This window comes from Anthonomus grandis, chromosome 1 (genome assembly GCF_022605725.1).
Source record: "Anthonomus grandis grandis chromosome 1, icAntGran1.3, whole genome shotgun sequence".
In the NCBI taxonomy this organism is placed as follows: domain Eukaryota; kingdom Metazoa; phylum Arthropoda; class Insecta; order Coleoptera; family Curculionidae; genus Anthonomus; species Anthonomus grandis.
In genome coordinates, this window is record NC_065546.1 from 7,062,842 (window position 1) to 7,081,856 (window position 19,015).

The 19,015-nt window shown below is 32.3% G+C and overlaps 1 protein-coding gene across 1 annotated transcript in view; it reads left to right on the forward strand.

Moving 5' to 3' along the window:
* LOC126739835 (potassium voltage-gated channel protein Shab) overlaps positions 1-19,015 on the forward strand; it is a 130,235-nt gene that overhangs the window by 71,509 nt on the left and 39,711 nt on the right. Inside the window, exon 6 of the mRNA XM_050445687.1 lies at positions 1,926-2,772. Coding sequence (XP_050301644.1) covers positions 1,926-2,772 — 847 coding nt within the window. The remainder of the gene's footprint in view (positions 1-1,925; positions 2,773-19,015) is intronic.

The window sequence follows — 19,015 nt, forward strand, 5'->3', positions numbered from 1 at the left end:
ATTTTATTGTAAGCATAAATATTAGATCATTGATGAACAACTGATTTGAACAAAATAAAACATATTTTTTGTGAATTTTTTAATCAATCTGTATATTTATTAAGCCTTATAATGTCTATATCAAAAGTTATTAAAGATATAACATATAGGACATATTAAAAATGTCTTTAATAAGATATCTCTTACTAGTCTTAAGATACTAGTACGTTATTTAGATATAATTGAGACAACTTTAAGATCTCTTGTGCTGTATGGGGCAACTAATTATCGTCTTAGGGAAAGGCAACCAGAAAACCAAAGAAAAAAAAATGACTAAATATCTCAAGTCAAGAGATCATAAGTAAGAGTGCTCAACTAATTTAAATAATGAGCTATAGTACATATGGCTTGGAAGAAAAAACACAGCTTCTACACCACTGAAGCATAGGCCACCTGTGTGATAAAACCTTAATCCGAGTCAATATCAAAAAAGACATTCGTTATTTTAACTTCCCGTGCTAACCTTTCCTTTTCCGTTTTCAAGATCTCATTTATTAATAGTTCAGGTTTTTCACAGGGAGTCTGTGAATTATTTCTTTTTACTTATTCGCAGTTTCGCTATCCTTTTATCTATCTCATTATTTCATATAATTGCCTCTCATATATTAAAATTATTTTACTTTTTTCCTTATATATTGTCTGTGTTATTTACCAATGGTTAATAGTTAAGTACTTGTTTTGCTTTTGTTCGTATTTTCAATTATTCTGTTACCTTTGAAACCTCGAAATTTCGATTTATCTTAAAGCTTTTTATAATTTTAGAATAATTAATAATTTTTAACTTTTATCCTTTTCTGTGATAACCATGACCTAACTTTTTATTATTTCAATATTTTCCGCGGCATTCTATTAATAATTCTGTTACTTTGGCTTGTAACTTTGAGTTATCTTAAAACATTTCATAGTTTTGGATAATTTTAACTCATTCCCAATTATATTTTACTTTTTGCATTTTCTTTCTGTATACAATTATGATCTCATTTACTATTATTTCATTATTTTCACAGAACTTTAATAAAATATTTTGTTTTATTTGTTTGTGATCTCAATTTACTTTATATTTTTTATAATTTTTTAGATAATTGCTTCTTATATTTAGAGTGAGAGTACTTTTTCATTTTCCTATGATCACGGAAATTTTCTCTATCAATAATTAAATATTTTTCGCGGTATTCTATTAATGTTTCTGTTAGTTTTGCTCGTAATTTCGATTTACCTTAACGGATTTTATCATTTTGGATAGTTGCTCCTTATTTCTTATGCCCTTTTATATTTATTCTTTTCTGTCATAACCATGATCTCATATATTGCTAGTTCATTATTTTCACAAAACTCTAAGACACACCTCAACTACTTCTATATATTTAATTTCGGATAATCGCTCCTCATATTTAAAGTCAATATATTTCTTTTATTTTTCTGATATCTGCAAAATTTCCTCTATTAATAATTCTAAAGATAATTGTTTCTGCTTGCTATTAGGATCTTCTGTATTATTAATTTATTCTTTTCACAAAAATTCTATGCATGATTTCCCGCAATCGCCTTCAATATTTTCGCCTAAAATCTATAAATGATTCAGTTTCCTCTATTTTCCTTATCGATTAATTGCTTTTCATGTCATGAGTCATAGCTTATGGTACAACTTTTTTTTCATTAGATTTGAGCTTGAACTCGTCTCCTTTGATTTGTCGCTAAACAAATGTTCTCTAAAATATTTCCAATACCAGAAATATCCTATATAAGTATTTAAAATTATAAGCTTTATTATTTTTCTATTCTTTTATCCATTTTCAAGCAATATTTATTCAGAAAATTACTAAAATAAAAAGCAACAGACAGTGCAAAAAGAGCAAATTTACATCCTGTCCTCCCGTTTCTTGCAGGTAATAGCCATCGTATCGATATTGTTTATCGTGCTGTCCACCATCGCGTTGACCCTAAATACCATTCCAAGTATGCAGGTAAATGATGAAAAGGGCAATTTTCAAGACAACCCCCAGCTAGCCATGGTCGAAGCCGTATGTATAACCTGGTTCTCCCTGGAGTACATCTTACGTTTCAGTGCCTCGCCGAACAAATGGAAATTTTTTAAGGGGGGCCTAAACATAATAGACTTATTAGCCATACTGCCTTATTTCGTGTCACTATTTTTATTAGAAACGAATAAGAACGCAACCGATCAATTCCAAGACGTACGACGTGTGGTGCAAGTGTTTAGGATAATGCGAATATTGCGGATACTGAAACTAGCCCGGCACTCGACCGGGTTACAATCGTTAGGTTTTACTTTAAGGAACTCATATAAGGAGTTGGGCTTGCTAATGCTTTTTCTCGCAATGGGGGTATTGATATTCTCGAGCTTGGCGTATTTCGCGGAAAAGGAGGAACCTGGCACAAAGTTCATTTCGATACCGGAAACGTTCTGGTGGGCCGGAATAACCATGACCACCGTCGGTTATGGTGACATCTATCCTACTACGCCTCTGGGCAAGGTCATTGGAAGCGTGTGCTGTATTTGCGGCGTACTGGTGATTGCGTTACCCATTCCTATAATTGTTAACAATTTTGCCGAGTTTTATAAGAATCAGATGAGGAGAGAGAAAGCGCTGAAGAGGAGGGAGGCACTAGAGAGGGCCAAAAGGGAGGGAAGCATCGTCTCGTTCCACCATATCAACCTGAGGGACGCTTTCGCTAAAAGTATGGATCTCATTGATGTCATTGTCGACACAGGTCAGTTTAATTCCTTACGAGTTTTTAGCTTTTAATGCACAACCTACATAACTTTTTACTGGCATGCATATAGTAACTGGTTTGTGATTTAGTTTATCTGTAATCATAACTTATCATTTTGTTAAATAATAATTATATTGATAAGTTTGTAAGCGAAGTCTTTTATCCACAAATAAAATGCGAATCCTCTAATTTCAGGAGTGATGCATTTCGGCAAGTGTTCTTGCCCTCATCAGACTCTAATATATATTATAGATTTTTTCTGATAGATGACATCAAGAAATACAGACTAAAATTGTAAAATTGTAAAAAACATGACATCTAGTAAACAGTTAAAATAACAACAAAATTGAACAATCTCGGATTAGAAGATTTCTACTCAGTACTGCGCTGAAAAAAGGGATCCTTTGCCATAAATGCGTATGAATTTCAACCAAATGTTTCGCGCTTTTGAAATGCGAATGCTCTTGTTATAAAAAGGAAAATCCTTTAGCATTAGAGAAAAAGAGTTCCTTGACTTGATGTTTTTTGCTTTTGTCTCAAATGTGCAGAAGATGTGGTTTGCTTTGGTGCAAGAGAGAGCTCAATGTTGTCCGTAGTAATTAACATTTTGAATCAAAAGCACAGATATGTGTGATAGAAACTTCTCTCTTCGACGAAGAGATTAAAAGATTTTTTACAAGAGCATTGCTCCAATGCAAGAGATATAATGCAATGAAAATGCAAGAAAAAATTATTTGATTTAATGCTCTTCTTTTAAATCAAAAATCCAAAATATTTGTTCTATTACGATTGTTTTTAACGCAACGTTTTCTCTCTTGGTATAAGATCGCATAATTTTTTCCACTAAATATTCCTCTTTTGTCACAAGAAATTAAAGAACTTGTATAAAAAAACTTGGTATGTTAACTAAAGATCTAGCTATATATTATAATTTAAAAAATAATATATTTTCTATTAACAACAAAATATATAATAGTAACAGAAAGTAAACAAATACAACTTAAAGTAAAAAGTACAAGTTATATATAAAGCTTTTGACAATGTTGAACTTCATTTGGTAACCAAAGGGCAGAACCTATAAATTTCAACTTCATTTTTAATAAAGACTTTCTATACTTAAGTTATTTCCTGTAAGTTATCTAAGCTTATTTTTATTCCCTTTTCCAACCTTATGCGGTCCGCAGTCTTTGAGACAAAAATACTTATTTCTTCCTTGCTTAGCTGTTGTAGGATCTCGATTTCATTAATTTTTTGTTCTACATGGAAATTAAATAAAAATAAATAATGTAATTAATAACAGAATGTAATTAATAAATGGTCTCCCCTTCTAACTTTAAAAGTGAAAGTACTTAATTTTTCTTTCATATTTCGAAAATTTCGACTTATTTAACAAGAGCGAGATTGCTACTCTTTAGCATAAAAATTACAAAAATTATTCATGCCACTAAGGACCTTCAGAAATATATATGATTCGTCAAGCAAAGAATGATACGCTTCCGTTAAGACCTAAAACTCTTGTTTTAAGACCTAACACTGTTTTTAATAATAACCACCAGATACGCGCTTACTACACCAGCGGCAAGAAATGCAATGTCGCCATTTTTTAAACGTAAATGGAAAAAAAAGATCGCATTACCATATCACACTCGCTTTGTAAAATAGCAATAATGTAATGATACTAATAAAGCACAAGACTTTGATGTATTTAGATAAAGTCCAGTGCAACGATATATTAGAATGGTCACCCGTCAAAACACCAGCATTCCACCTGCCAAACAATGGCATCCAGGTGGAATGCTGGTGTTTTGACGGGTGACCATTCTAATATATCGTTGCACTGGACTTTAGGTATACTATATCGTCTCATCATGGATGTTATAAAAACCCCAAAAACATTGATGCGAAAATGATTTGATGCAAAAACTGAAGAGGCTTTATTTTGAACTTGAAATGACTCAGATAATGTTTATTATATATTTTACGTATTAATGGTATCAAAATCTAAGTAAAATGCAATATACATACCTTAAAAAACGCTCCACATTTCACCTACGCCCCATTTATCTAACAACTCTTTCACACTCATTTCCATTCAGTCGGTGTCAAACATCTTTCGCGGGTCGATAACTACTATTTCGGGGTTCCCCGTTTCGGTCACATTTTCGGTGCGCACGTAGTACAAAATGCGCTTGGCAAAGCACTGCAGTATTTTCAACCAAGAGTCGCGTCGACTTTGGTACAACGGCTTAGGGTTTTCGAATAATTAATTCTCTCTTCTGTCGATTCCCAGATTTTTTATTTTTTCGGAGATATTGTAAGAAGAGAAATGTTACTTGGTCCAACAACAATAGGCTCAAGAGAAATTTTAAAAAATATCAAATGCGCCATTTCTCTTAAAACAAACGGAAATATTTTCTGGAAAGAAAAAAACTCTTGCAACAAGGAAGTTTTTGCCAAGAGAGTTGACTATATTTCCCCAAAACCTGCCTTTTTTCAGTGTGGGCGCGAGTGAGAGAGACCGGACTGTATAGGGTGTAAATAAATAAATGTGTATTAAATAATCAAATGTTACTGTTAGGACTTAAAGAATTAAAGAAAGTGTTGCTTTCAAATTTAGTTAGCTCATTCACACAAGTGTAAACCAAGATCAAGTTTGATCTCATCAAGTTGGCAAGAGTTTGTCGAGGGACTCACACCAAAAATAAAATTCCCACAGACACACACAGACTGCTTAGGTAAAATCTGTATTGCTATGACGAGTTTATAATGAGTTACTTATTTTATTGGATATTATTGTCACTTTTAGCAAAATCAATTTAGAACTTACTATCTCATACGCTCAAAAAATTGAAAAAAAAATTATTTACTCCATTTTAGTCTAACTAAACTGCTGTTTACAGACTAAAATGTTCTCATCCTGACTGCAAAGTGTGCTACATCGGACAAAGCGAATGGTGATTTGATACCGGTTTACACTTGCCTTAATGAGCAAACTAAATTTGAGAGCAGCACTTTCTTTAATTCCTTGAGTCCTAACAGTAACACTAACATTTGATTTGACCACAGAACATCCCCCTTTAGAAATGAAAGTGAATGGAACAAATGAGGGGCCTAGTATCAAAGATGACAATCTCCATCATTTTGACTTTTGAGCAAGGCACAAAATTTTGCTATCTTTTATTCTTCCTGATATTAAAGCAAAAAGGCTTCATATAACAGAAAATGGCAAACTACGGCAAATTGTAAAGAAAGTTTAGCTAAATTCCTAACTATTTTAAGAAAAAATAGGAAAAACTGATGGAGATTGCCGTTTTTGATACCAAAACTAGTTGAAATGAAATGCTAAATCTTATATAATATTTTGAAGAGTTTTTACAAATAATTTAATTTATTATATAATTAAAGAAACCATATTATTATCAAAATGATGCAACTAGAAAACATTTTGATACATGAATGAATGAATTCAAATCAAAATAGAAGGAACTTCTTCAATAAATTCACAGGTGGCTTCTTCAGTTTCTTCATCAACTGTTAACGTAATATTATCTTCTCCTTCTTTAACTACTAGCTCCTCTTGTTCGATATCACTAGAGAGAACATCTTTATAAAATCTAAGCTCTTCCAGGGACCTCCAATTATTACCAAAGTGCTTAGTAAGTAGTTTATCGACATCTTTAAGTTTCAGCGAATTAACTTTTTGCAGACGACTTTCTATAATAACAGGGTCAATCATATTATGAAGACGACATCCTTTCTTTAAAACACTTTTAAATCTTGAAATTTATTTTTGTAATGTAATTCTCCTCTGATGGTAACATTTCCAGTTTTAAATTTTCGTAGGATGAATCGTTTTGTATTTTTGAAAGAAAAATGCCATGTACCGGTTGGTCTTAAAACACTCGAGATTGTTTCTTTCCAATGGAAAACCTTACAATTTTGACCTAACTGTGGCGTTTTTTGAAAACAATTCCAAATAGGTTGTTGGCTGTGTTAAAACTTCCAACTTTTTTATCTCTTTTTCAATATTGCCAAAGACCCTATCAGCTGGTAAGAAGGAATGACCAACTACCGGAAAAATTACCTCTATGGTCTCAACATGTTTTGGTCCTTTTGACGAAAGCCATTTGCAACACATACCGATAAGAGTACTATTCTTGTTTTGGCCACTACAACCATCTGCCATTAATCTAACGGTGGTGACCTTAGGTTTAAAATCAATTTTGTTAAGCCTGTCGAATACTGCTGAAGAAATTTCGTTAGAACCTTTGCCGCACTCGTTCTCCGTCCAATAATACGAAAAGACATTTTATTTGAGTAAGCTTCGACTTAGATGTCCCCTGGACTATGGTAAAATTATAGAAATAGAGTTGCCTGGAATAATACGCACTTTGATCTGGAACCTTTGGAAGCACAAGGTTTTTTTGGCAATCGAAAGATAGTGTTATTAAATCATTTCATGACTCCTTAACCAATTCATAAAAGGCATTAGCTCCTAGCTTATGAATTTTTTTCTCAGTAGCTAATATTTTTTTCCTCTTCGTCTGTAGATCTCTTAATCTTTTCTGTTAGCTCTTTCTGTTAGGCCGCTACGAGGCGTCTTCTTATTGGTCAAAGTGGAGATAGCCGGCTTCGATACTTAACGACTTATGGAGATTGCCGCGTTTGATTCTTATGCCATAATTGCATGCTATTTTATATGCGGATAATGCCGCTTTTGATTCTCATGACCACCTTTTTTGTAGAGAGCTTTAAAAAACAAGTAGAGTTTGATGTAACTAACTTATTTTTGGTAAAAAGTGGAGATTGCCGACTTTGATACTATAAAAAAAAAAATTATAGTATCATAGACCAGATTATCTATAGTATTATAGACCCCTCAAATGTGCCGGGTTGTTTTAAGTTGTCCGCTCGATCGATAGATCGCGTGGCATGTCATCGATTTGCAGATTTACATTACAGAAGTTTTGTTTCATTCATTCTCCGATAGATAGAGGCACTGTATGTTTTATTATGGGTTTTCTCGATTTGCTTTCGGTTCTGACTGCAGTTTTATTAATCAACAAAAAAAATTGAAATATTTTTTTTTTATTGGATTAATGAAACTTCCTAAGGTATCGTAGGTGTGGTAATTTTAAAGCATTAGGATATAATATTATATTTAGAAAAAACACCAATATTCTTTTTAGACATTAAATTAATTATGTGCAGTACTACAAATGAATAATCATTAGAAAATCTGGCTACATCCATGTAAATTTATATTTACATGGATGGTACATATTTCACAGATTTTGAAATATGCTACCCCGTCACACCCATAATAAATCATCTGGGACAACCTAGCCTCTCTTAGTGCTTTGATACTTGATGTTTTGGTCTGATAATCATTGTGGGTAGAATGAATTCTGGGGCAAAATCATTGACACAGACAAAGTGTTCTGTTTGAATTATTTCACCAGTGGTTTTTAAGAAAGGATTTTTAATATGAATTATCCATTGCTGTCTATATTTGGCATTCCTCTTGGAAAAAGGAAGCAGCTAGAATGTAGGTCTGTGTAATCTGATATACATTAGTATTGATAAGACATAGTATTTATGTTTTGCCTTTACGTCACCCATAAACAGACATTTTGTGAAATGGTCTTAATACCAATTTAATGTTAATAATAAAAAGTTAACAACCAAAAAAGTAAAGTTTTAGGTAACACAACACAACACACGAGAAAGTACGCCACTGGAGTACCCGAAAGGATTATTGGATTTATAAATAGGTAGCTAATTCCTATTTTGTGAAGAGCACTAATCTCGTTTGACAGGCACTGGACACTAAATATTAACGGGGATAATAAGTTTATATTGTTTATTACTTTAGTCTCTCAATTAAAATGTAACTTTAGGGAAATATTGAAATCGAAATGACGGATGACGTAAGGATGGCGATGGCAATGGCAGACAGAACAGAAGACCAATCGGGAAAACCCCAAGTTAAAAAATACAGAGTGCCTCATCTATCTGAGAATAAATGAAACAAAACAGTTTCAGCAACAAATCGCAAAATCCATTTTCTGTGGATTTGACTCATTACCAAATTTAACAGACATTTATTTATTTATTTATTTACACCCTATAACACTGTAGTCCGATGGTTCGCTCTCAGTACATATGAGAAGCTTTTAATTAAGCTAGAAATCTGCCAATCCGAGATTGTTCAATTTTGTTGTAATTTTAACTATTTAATAGATGTCGTATTGGTACCATTCAAGTACTATTTGTTATTAATTATGATTTGTATGTATAAGTAAGTCTCTAAGTTTTTGACAATTTTAGTCTGTATTTCTTGATGTCACCTATAAGAAATAATGTTCGTTCGTAAATGTTTTTGAACTGTTTGGAATATATTTTAGAGTCTGATGATGGCAAAAACACTTGCCGAAATGCATCACTTCTGAAATTAGAGGATTAGCATTTTATTTGTGGGGAAAATACGTACCATACTATGTTTTCAATGTTATATCCTCCTCCTCTGCAGAATGGACTTTTTTCTTAAATAGAAACGTATCATCAATTTTTTCTAAGAGACCAAACGAAAACAAAACAAAGGTAAGAATACAAAGTCACGGTCTCATCAAATCCATATATATATATATATTTTTTTTTTTAAAGCTACACGTGTTTCGCTCCTATCATCATCATGATGCTCCGTTAAAGCAAAACAAGTGTAGGTCTCAAAAAAAAAAAAAATTATATGGATTTGATGGGACCGTGACTTTGTTTTCTTACCTTTGTTTTGTTTTTTCTTAAAGTAATAATAAATTAGAAAGCTGTATGGAAAATACGATTAAATAAAACATTTTTTATACGAATTATAAGGTTTTCTGGATATCCAGAGAGTAATAGTATTGGACATGTAACGAATATTATGACCATTTTACATATATTTTTTAAACTTGAAGCAGTATTCGGTTTACAGATTTTTAAAAAAAATATTTTTCCTTTTCTGGTATTCTGAAATAATTTGTAAAAAAAAACTATGACTAGATTAGTTTTTTTTTTCTTTTCTTTAAGTTTTTTTTTAATATTTTATCTTTATATAATCCTTCATTTGACTGGAATAACAAGCATTTAAATAAATTAAAATAAAATTAATTATTTTCGCCCTTTATTTTATTTTCACATTAGAGCAATGATAGATAACTAATTTTTATAGTGCTGATGAAGACCTCACAGAGCTCGACAAAATATAAATACATATTTGTCTAAGAACCATTTTTTATGGCCTGAACCTTTTTTACAATTATTGAATGCCTAAAAATTCAGTTGTTTTCTACTTATTTATATGTCGATAGCAATATTTGAAACAGGGGAAGCCTCAATAAATTGCTGTTCAGGGTGTAGTTCTTGACGTAACCTCTTGAGAAAATAACTTGAGGGTTGCCATACATTTTCCAAGTGTTATTGGGAAATCTGTGTTTACTTAAGGGTTTTTATTGGATTTGATGAAATTTTGTTTTTTCTTTCCCAGTAAGAGGGTATTTTTTTTAACTTAAGTAAATACTTTTTACCCTAGATATTTTAGGTTTAATTGAGATTGGTCTTCTAAGACCTAAATTTAGAATATTCTAAGTCTACGCCAATATTGTATATCTAGAGAAGAATCTTTCAAGACAACCTAATATTAATTTTCAACCTAAAAATATTACATAGGGGAGACCGGGGACAATTGAAACAAACTCTTAGAGAAAATCATATTTACAGCTAAAAATTTTTTACAAGGACATTTATTAATTCCTTGTATATTTTAAATCAGGTTATTTTACTTATTATATAATTTTTTTTTTCACTTTTTTTTTTTGCTTCATATTCTTGTTGAATAGCATCTTTTTCTGGTGTATCCGTATAAATGGTGGATTTTCTACTTTTGCGTTTCCCTGTAGTTTTCCGAGGAAGAGCTTTTGGTAACGGCCTTATTAGCTCAGGTGAAAACACATCCAAAGAGAGGTTAGAGGCTGGCTGGACACTTGTAGATGCAACTGGAGGCGGGGTGTTTGGTGGCTCTAACGAAACAGTTCCGCTCGTTGACCTTCTTGGAGAGTTAGATTTTACTAATTTGGAAAAGAATCAGTGCTGCTTAAATCTTTATTCTCTCTTGAACCTACTACCTGGACTTCTTGGGGGATATTTAACTGCAAATTTTCGGTAGCAGGTCTGTCAGTTACATATGATGGAGCAAAATCCAAAGCCGTAAAAATATCTCGATTAAACGGCCATATACTAGTGCGCTGGAATCCAGCAACAATATTAGATTGTGTTAAAACCATAGGGAGACTCTGTTTAACGATGCTGGGGATGTCATAAATTGTCATCGTTTTGCCTGGGTTGTTTCTCATCCAAGAATCGCAAGTTGAATTTACAGCTTTTTTAAATGGACCATAAATCGATCGATCCACAAGTTGTAGTTTATGTGAACAGTGTGGGGGAAATGAGAGGACAACAATGCTGTTTTCTTTGCAAAAGTCCAAGCATGGTATGCTTACATGAGATCGATGGTTATCTATTAAAAGCAAAACTTTATTTTCAATTGAACTGTTTGTATGTTCTTGAAAGTGTCTTAACTATAGCAAGAGTTTATCTTCTTGCATCCATCCACTAGCATTTCCTGCTCCAATGCACCCAGGTGGACCGTCACGAACGAAATGATCCTGATATCTTAATCTTGGAAAGATAGAGATTGGTGGGATGCTATTTCCAATTGCATTTACCGCTATTGCTACTGTAACCAAAGTGCCACGTTCTCCTGATGTAAGTGCCCCTACCTGTTTGCGTCCCTTTTCTGCTACGATTTTAGCAGGTTTTTGTATCGTCGTAACACCGGTTTCGTCTATATTATAAATGTCCTTCGCTTGAAATTTATATCTGTCCATTACCGTGGCAAGATTGTCAAAGAAAAGTTGTACATTTGTTGAGTTAAAACTGATCGCTCTTGAAAGGTTTGTAGCCTGGGGACAACGGATTGATAGTTCAGGATAACGTTTGATAAACCCGGAAAACCAATCTTCTTCTGCCAATGAGTTTTTAGTCCATGTATTGGGCATATTTAATGAATATTTTACGGCTATTTGGTAGGCCAGTTTACCCATTTCTTTTGGCGATAGACCGTAAAATATTTGAGATGCCTTTATTATGTATTTAACAATGGACTTTTCCTGCGCAACGTTAAATACTCGTCGTACGCACCTATATCCCATTGTTATAGGTTCAGTGGACCCTTGTCCAATAGATTCTTTCTTTTTCTTAATAAATCTGGCTAATGTAACATGATTCAGTTCAAACAAATCTGCCGCAGACCTTACAGATGCCCCATTTTCAATAACCTCCCTATACGCATTTTCGTAAACCAAGTTGGATTTGATACCTCTATTTGTTTTCCTGACCCTTTCACGTGACATTCTATAACAAAATAATAGCCCTCAGAGAGTTTGTTACAATCAGTTAATCAGTTTACGCAAAAATAATACCAAAAGCCTTCTATAAATTATGTTTTCCGTCCCCGTAAAATTATTTACATCTTGTTTCAATTGTCCCCTTTAGGTTTTTTTTTTGGCAAAATATTATTTTTCTTTAAACTCTTTAATTAAAACTAACAAGTTTATGCTGCTAAACCTTAGCAAAAACATAAAAAATTGATTAGAAACAAAAAAGTGGTGTACTTACACATAAATTTCTTGTTTCCACACTTTTTAGATGAAACGTAAAAATTACTTTGTTGACATAAAATAAGAGAGCCGAACGCAAACACACTCACTTTGCTCAACTGCTAGTGTCACACTGTCGAGCAGAAAAATGTGGAATTAGTCAAACGTTGTTAAGGCTGCGTACACGAGTTTTTCGAATATTTTTAAGAATAAATAAATTGTACTAATTTCTAGTAAAAAGTAGAAAATTCCAAAAATTTAAAGTGTTTAATGTTAACTTAATCGATAATAGATATTTATAAACCAATCTCTAGTCCTCTAAGACTCTTTCAATTTACAACAAGATCTCATTACAAACCTTAAAATAGTAATATTATCCATATATAATTCTAGGCTAAACGTCCCCTCTTTCGATGTCTTATTACTATTGCAAACCTAGAAAGAGAATAGAATTCCAAATCTTTTAAAGTTCATTCGACAATTCCATCTTAAGCTCCCAATTTTGGACCTGTTAAGACTAAATCAATATCTCCGTAGCCCAGAAAGCCACTTAATATATTAACCTAGAAATAACTCGGATTCCGGATTTTTAAAGTCAAATTAATTATATCAGCCTAGATGTTTAAAAGGTTAAAATTGAATCTTGCAAGGCATACATTGTGAATCTTTTAAAGCCAAATCAATTCTGCTAGCCTAGATGTTTTTAGGCTTAATTTCAAGACCTCAATTACCATTTCCAAATACTTTAAAAGTAGATATTTCTATAGAATCTATATTTCCAACATAAAAAAAAATAATTGGAAGAACTCGTCCATTATCTCAAAGAGACCTACGTAAGTAGAGAAAAAATAATAAAAACCCTAAATCTCGGTCTCAAAATATTTTTTATACGTGCCGAAGGTTACATGTTTCGCTTAAAAAGCATCAGTTGTTTTAGTGTAGGGTTTTATTGTAATTAAGTGTGTTTTTCTGTTTATTGTAGGTCTGATGATGCTTTTTTAAGAAAAACATGTAACCTTCCGGACATATAAAAAATATTTTGAGACCGAGACTTAGGGTTTTTATTATTTTTTTTCTCTATAAAAAGAATAACTTAACTTTTAAATTTAATTTTAACTAAAATTAAAATTATTTATGTTATTATATAATGTTGAAAATACACAAGAATGATCATATTAACGCAACAATAAATTTTTATGTGTAATTAACTATTCATCCGCAGAATTATTTCATAAATAAATAAATCGGCTTTCACCAAAGTCCCTAAATTCTGGGAATTATAAATACATATTTGCAGATATCCAAACGTCCACCGACTTTACGCTGATTAATATTAATGATAACAAATGTATAACCACTAACAAGCGTATTGAAAATTAATGAGTTGCTTGTTTTTTGCATTAACAATATTAAATAATTATAACATTAAGGAACTTGTGGTTTGCTCACAAAACTCATATTCACTAGTACTTATAATTTTATAACTAATTTTGATAAACATATATCGTCACTGTCCAGGCAAAATATCTTATGCGCCATTTTAGTAATTTTACAGGAAACGCAAAAAACGTTTATTTTTCATTATTTCTAATAAATTTTTGTTTTGTTGTGAAGGATGTATGGGGAAGAGGTATTGTTTTATTACTTTAAAGCCAATTTCCAAAAACTATTAATATTATGTTAAATAAAGGTCGCTTATGATATTTTAAAAATGCGTTTTGGGAATTCCATTCCATATTTTTAATGTTACGCCTTACGTTTTACTTTTTTACTTTTTTACTTTACGTTACGTTTTTAATAAACGCCTTCGTCCTCTTCATCTGTGTCCGGTAATACGTCTATAATGTCCTGCGAATGTGGCAGACTAATGAATTCGGTATGATAGTCCTTTGGAATAGCTGACTGCAAACATAATTTGCTGAGATCTTTGTATTTAGCCGCCGAAGTGTAGCATTTATTAAGGGGCTCTTCGTCATTTTTAATAGGAAAGTGCTGTTCATTGGCTAACCCTTGCAAATAACTATACTGAACTGTCATGTATTTTGGATTTTCTGCTTCCATTTTTACTACCCGAATTTTGGAAATTTGAAGGGGCTTACCTTTGACTAATTTAGGTTTTTTGCTTCTAGTTTTAGTTCGTTTTTTCTTTAAAATTGATTCAGGTTGTTCAGTAGTTTCTGTGTCTTCAACATACTGGGAAAAATTAGAAACCCCTTTTGCAATGGTTGAATAGTTCAGAAAATTGTCATAGTTTAATAATTGACGTGTGCCTTGCAAGACTTATAGCAGATTTCCACATTGAAGGTGCGAAATGGTTCTTTTTGATATAAATGATTTTATAGTGGAATGCATAGAATCAATAGGCGTGTATGTATGGCCGGCAATTAGATAGTTTAATGTGATTTTTGTTAAGTGAATAGATGTTTTAAGAAATGTGTTAATCATTGCCAAAACTTGTTTGTTTTTATTTTGTCCACTGCAATTATCGCAGTACAGGGAAAGTTCGGATATTTCAGGAGAAATACGTTGATCCAAAAGTTCAAGGTATTTTTGTAGGGCAGTGCAAACTTCGTTTGAACCTTTTTTTTCCCAAAGTCTCGTTCCACAGGAAACAAAAACCGTTTTTTGTTATACTTTCATATACCGTGAAAATGTAAACAGCTAATTTACGAGCATAATATAAAAGTATACTGTTTCCGTGTGGCGTAGTTAACACCTTCTGTAGATTAAAAGATGCACACATGAAATCTGGGTCGCAATGTTCTTGATCTTTTTTAAATTTATCACGACTGTTTTTTATCTCTTCTCTACGACGCAGAGAGTTTTCTAAATCTGCTACTTCTACATTTTTTTCACCTGTACTTAGGACCCTTTCACAAAGACTGCATTTATCTTTTTCTTTACATAAATGCCTAGATTGTAACCTTTAAAAATCCTTAAAAACGTTGCTCTGCTCACTGGATCCATTTTTTGCATTTTACAATCTGTATAGATTTGAAAATTTTCCAATTTCAGAAAGCATGTAAAGTTTCTTTGTTTGGGAGCGGCAATAATGGGATGGCACCACTGGTATTTTATTAATAAAATCATTGACATGTTCAATAGATTGCTCAGATGTCTTACTTTTTGGTGCACAGCGACCTCGCGAGTCTTTTTTAATCATTCCTGTCTTTGAAACATTGTTTACGGTTTGTCGCAAAAACATTTGACTGATATCCAGGGTTTTTAGTACGAACTGCTGACAAACTCTTTTTTGTTCTCCTTATACTGTTAAGTTATATTCTATAGTTTTTTGTCGCTTGGAATTATTATTCTTGGTACGTTTTCTTCCTATTTCTTTTTGCTTCATACATTGAATTAGCCAATTTTTCTTTTCTTCATAGGTCTCAAGTTCATAATAGGCATTAAATATTTGCTTTCTGCCCGTTTCACTTACTGATTTACAATTATTCTGACATTTTTTCCCAGCACATGGATTCGGCTTTACTGCTTAATTTACACCAGAACTCTTTAGTTTCTTTTTTTCTAGCCTTTTATTTGGTTTTTTGATTTTATGTTTGGACAAACTAGTGCTAGCCCGATCACTGCTTTGATCTTCTGAACTAATGTCTTCTTCATTATTATCATTATCTTCTCTGTCAATATTCATAGCCATTGCTTGTTTATCATCTGTGGATTTATTGTTCTGAAGAGTTGTCACTGTTTGCTAAAAGAAAAATGTCCTGACTGTAGTTTAGTATTGATTAGGAAATAATTTATTAGTGTTAATTTTAGCAAAGAATGTGTGTGTACCAGAAGAAGTTACCTTAGACTGGGGATCATAACTTTCTATTACTATTATTATCGAATGGAAACGTCATAATTTCAGCACTTATTGTTTCATTGCAAGATGGTTCCAGAAACACTTTCGTTCATCAGGAAGTCAAGGTCTGATACACCAGTAAGATTGAGAAAAAAACTTTCACTGTACCATTGTCTACCACCTTGATGTATCTAGCTTTATCCTTACCTACCGCAGCACTGAATGAATTCATGGCAATACTATTTTCCTCATTAGAAACAACTGTTCCATTTGGTTGTATAATAATAATAGGGATGTTGTCTTTATCAAGGTCGGTAGTTTCAGCGGCTCCTCCTGCTAATGGTTCATTGATAATAACTTCTTGATCACATTTGGGTTGCAGAGATAACTCTGGATTTTGCTAAAAAATGGACAATGTTTGTTGGATTTTGCATACGTCCTGTTAGAGTGGAGTTCTCACAGTTACCTCAAAAATAATACTGTCGATAACATTTTCGAGAATAGTGTAGGTCATAATTGTTTCTGGATCATTTTTAGGTTCGTCTCCGTTTGCTTATGAATGTACCGTAGCTTCATGTTGAAAGGATAATTCTGGATTTTGCTAAAAAAATCAAATTTTGTTTTCCGTTTTTTCTACTTTATAAGATTGTGCATACGACGTATTATGGTTGGAGTGTTCAGTTGCTTACCTCAAAAAAAGCATTGTCATTAACATTGTCAAGAATAGTCATGGGGTCTGGAGCATCTTTAGATTCGTCTCCCTTTGTTTGTGGGAGTACCGCCAACGTCTAAAAATTTCTAATTATTTACAATAATAAAATGGCACCGTTTGTTAGTTGAACAACATTAATTTAGTTAATTAATTTTTCTAATTTATCATTATTACGCGAATTCATTTTAAAAATAACGTAACTTTTGAAACATTGTTGTTCCTTCGGAAAACTCTTCGTTTGTGAGTCGCAATTTCAGGGTTTCAACAGCTTCTTTACTTTTAATACACAAATTCAGACACCGTAAGCCCCTAGACATTTTTAGGATAAATAAATAACACTATAACAACAAAACACACTAAAAACACGTCCGCTTTCCACGAGGAGGGTTAAAAAACTGATTTAGTTTGGTCGTTACGATTATTTAACATCCGACGAGAACCAACGTGTCTGATATACCACGATTTCCCATATATCGTAAGCGACAGGCGGATACGTTTATTTATATGAATATTTTGGGCGGTTGTGATATTTCATACTCTAATTTTGGCGCGAAACATTAAAAAAACAAAATATCGTAAGGGACGGGCGGTTACAATATTTATGCTGAATCTTTTGGTAACTGTTTTAAGAGTTTCGCTATCGAATAAAATGTAAGCGACACAAGCTTACGATATTTTAAATTATTTGGTGGATAATAAGTTTACTCTGATTGATAATAATCTAGCTTGCGATATTTTACATATATTGAAGGCGCATACGATCGTAAATTTAAAAAATGAAATTATGACGTTCTGTGACGTTTGGCGCTAACGATGTTTTTCTAAGTCGATGCAGCTCACCTACACAATTCCGGAAACACCAATATCGCAATTTTGCAAAAAATGTCGCTTACGATACTTTGCCTGGACACTGACGATATATAGTGGCAAGATTCCCATTCCCATCTTCATGGCTTGCGCTCGCATAACAATTTAAATTTACAACGATTTTAATAATACGACCCTGTAAAGACGATGCTTACATTTTTGACACTGTGTTTCTCTTTAGGTGACAAGTGTGCTCTGATTGGCGGTAATGAAGGTTCGGAAAAACACTTGTAAACACAGATTCCATCCCCTGCCCCCCCTCTTCGACGCTGTTGGTGAATAATAGACAGTTTAAAAAAAAAAGTTTCTTAGTAAATAAAGTCGGTTTTGTTGTATATATTTTGTCTGTAAATATTGCTTTAATTTTTTTAAACCATTTCTAGTCAAAAACCGGTTACTTAGAGAAAGAGTAAATTGATAAGACAAGATTGTGTGATTTTTTGAAAGCAATTTTGAGTGTTGACTAGAGTGAACTTCGACTAGATCCATAAATTTTTCAAAATGTACATACTTTTTACTTTATCACTTTTACGTAAAAAAATTTAAATTCATTTGCTATATAACACTATTATATGGTAAATTTAGAAACGGAGAGTGTGGCTTCATTTGAATAGCTACGGCGTTCTGCTTATTAATTTTTGGTGCATTACAGTTAGTTTTTATGTTATGTTATTTGGTACACCCTTATCTCTTCTTGTTTATAAAAGCGTAATTAGATCTAGGATATTCATGAGGTGATAATAGAAGTTTGTGGTTAATTATCCAGCAACTAGTAATAAAAATATTATAAATTAGATTTTTTTTCAATACTACCAAATCAAATGAACACCTTGGAAGAATTTAATTGGATATGACACTTTGTTTTTTAATTAATTGCACTGCATTACATTTATTTTTGTATGATTATATGTCCACTTATTTCTTTTTATATGGGTCTCAGTATTCGATTTTTTAAATAATTAACTTAAAAAAAAGTGTCCTTAACTGGATCTAGAGAAAAATGGTTCTGGTAAAGTCGAAATTATACCCATTTGTAGTTCGTCATCCAGGTAAGAAAAAACGTATGGCGTAGATATTTTTGCCAATCAATATTAGGTTAGAAACTTTACCATCGCCTTCAGAAATTAATAGTCTGCTATATATTTTTATACGTTCAAAAATTAA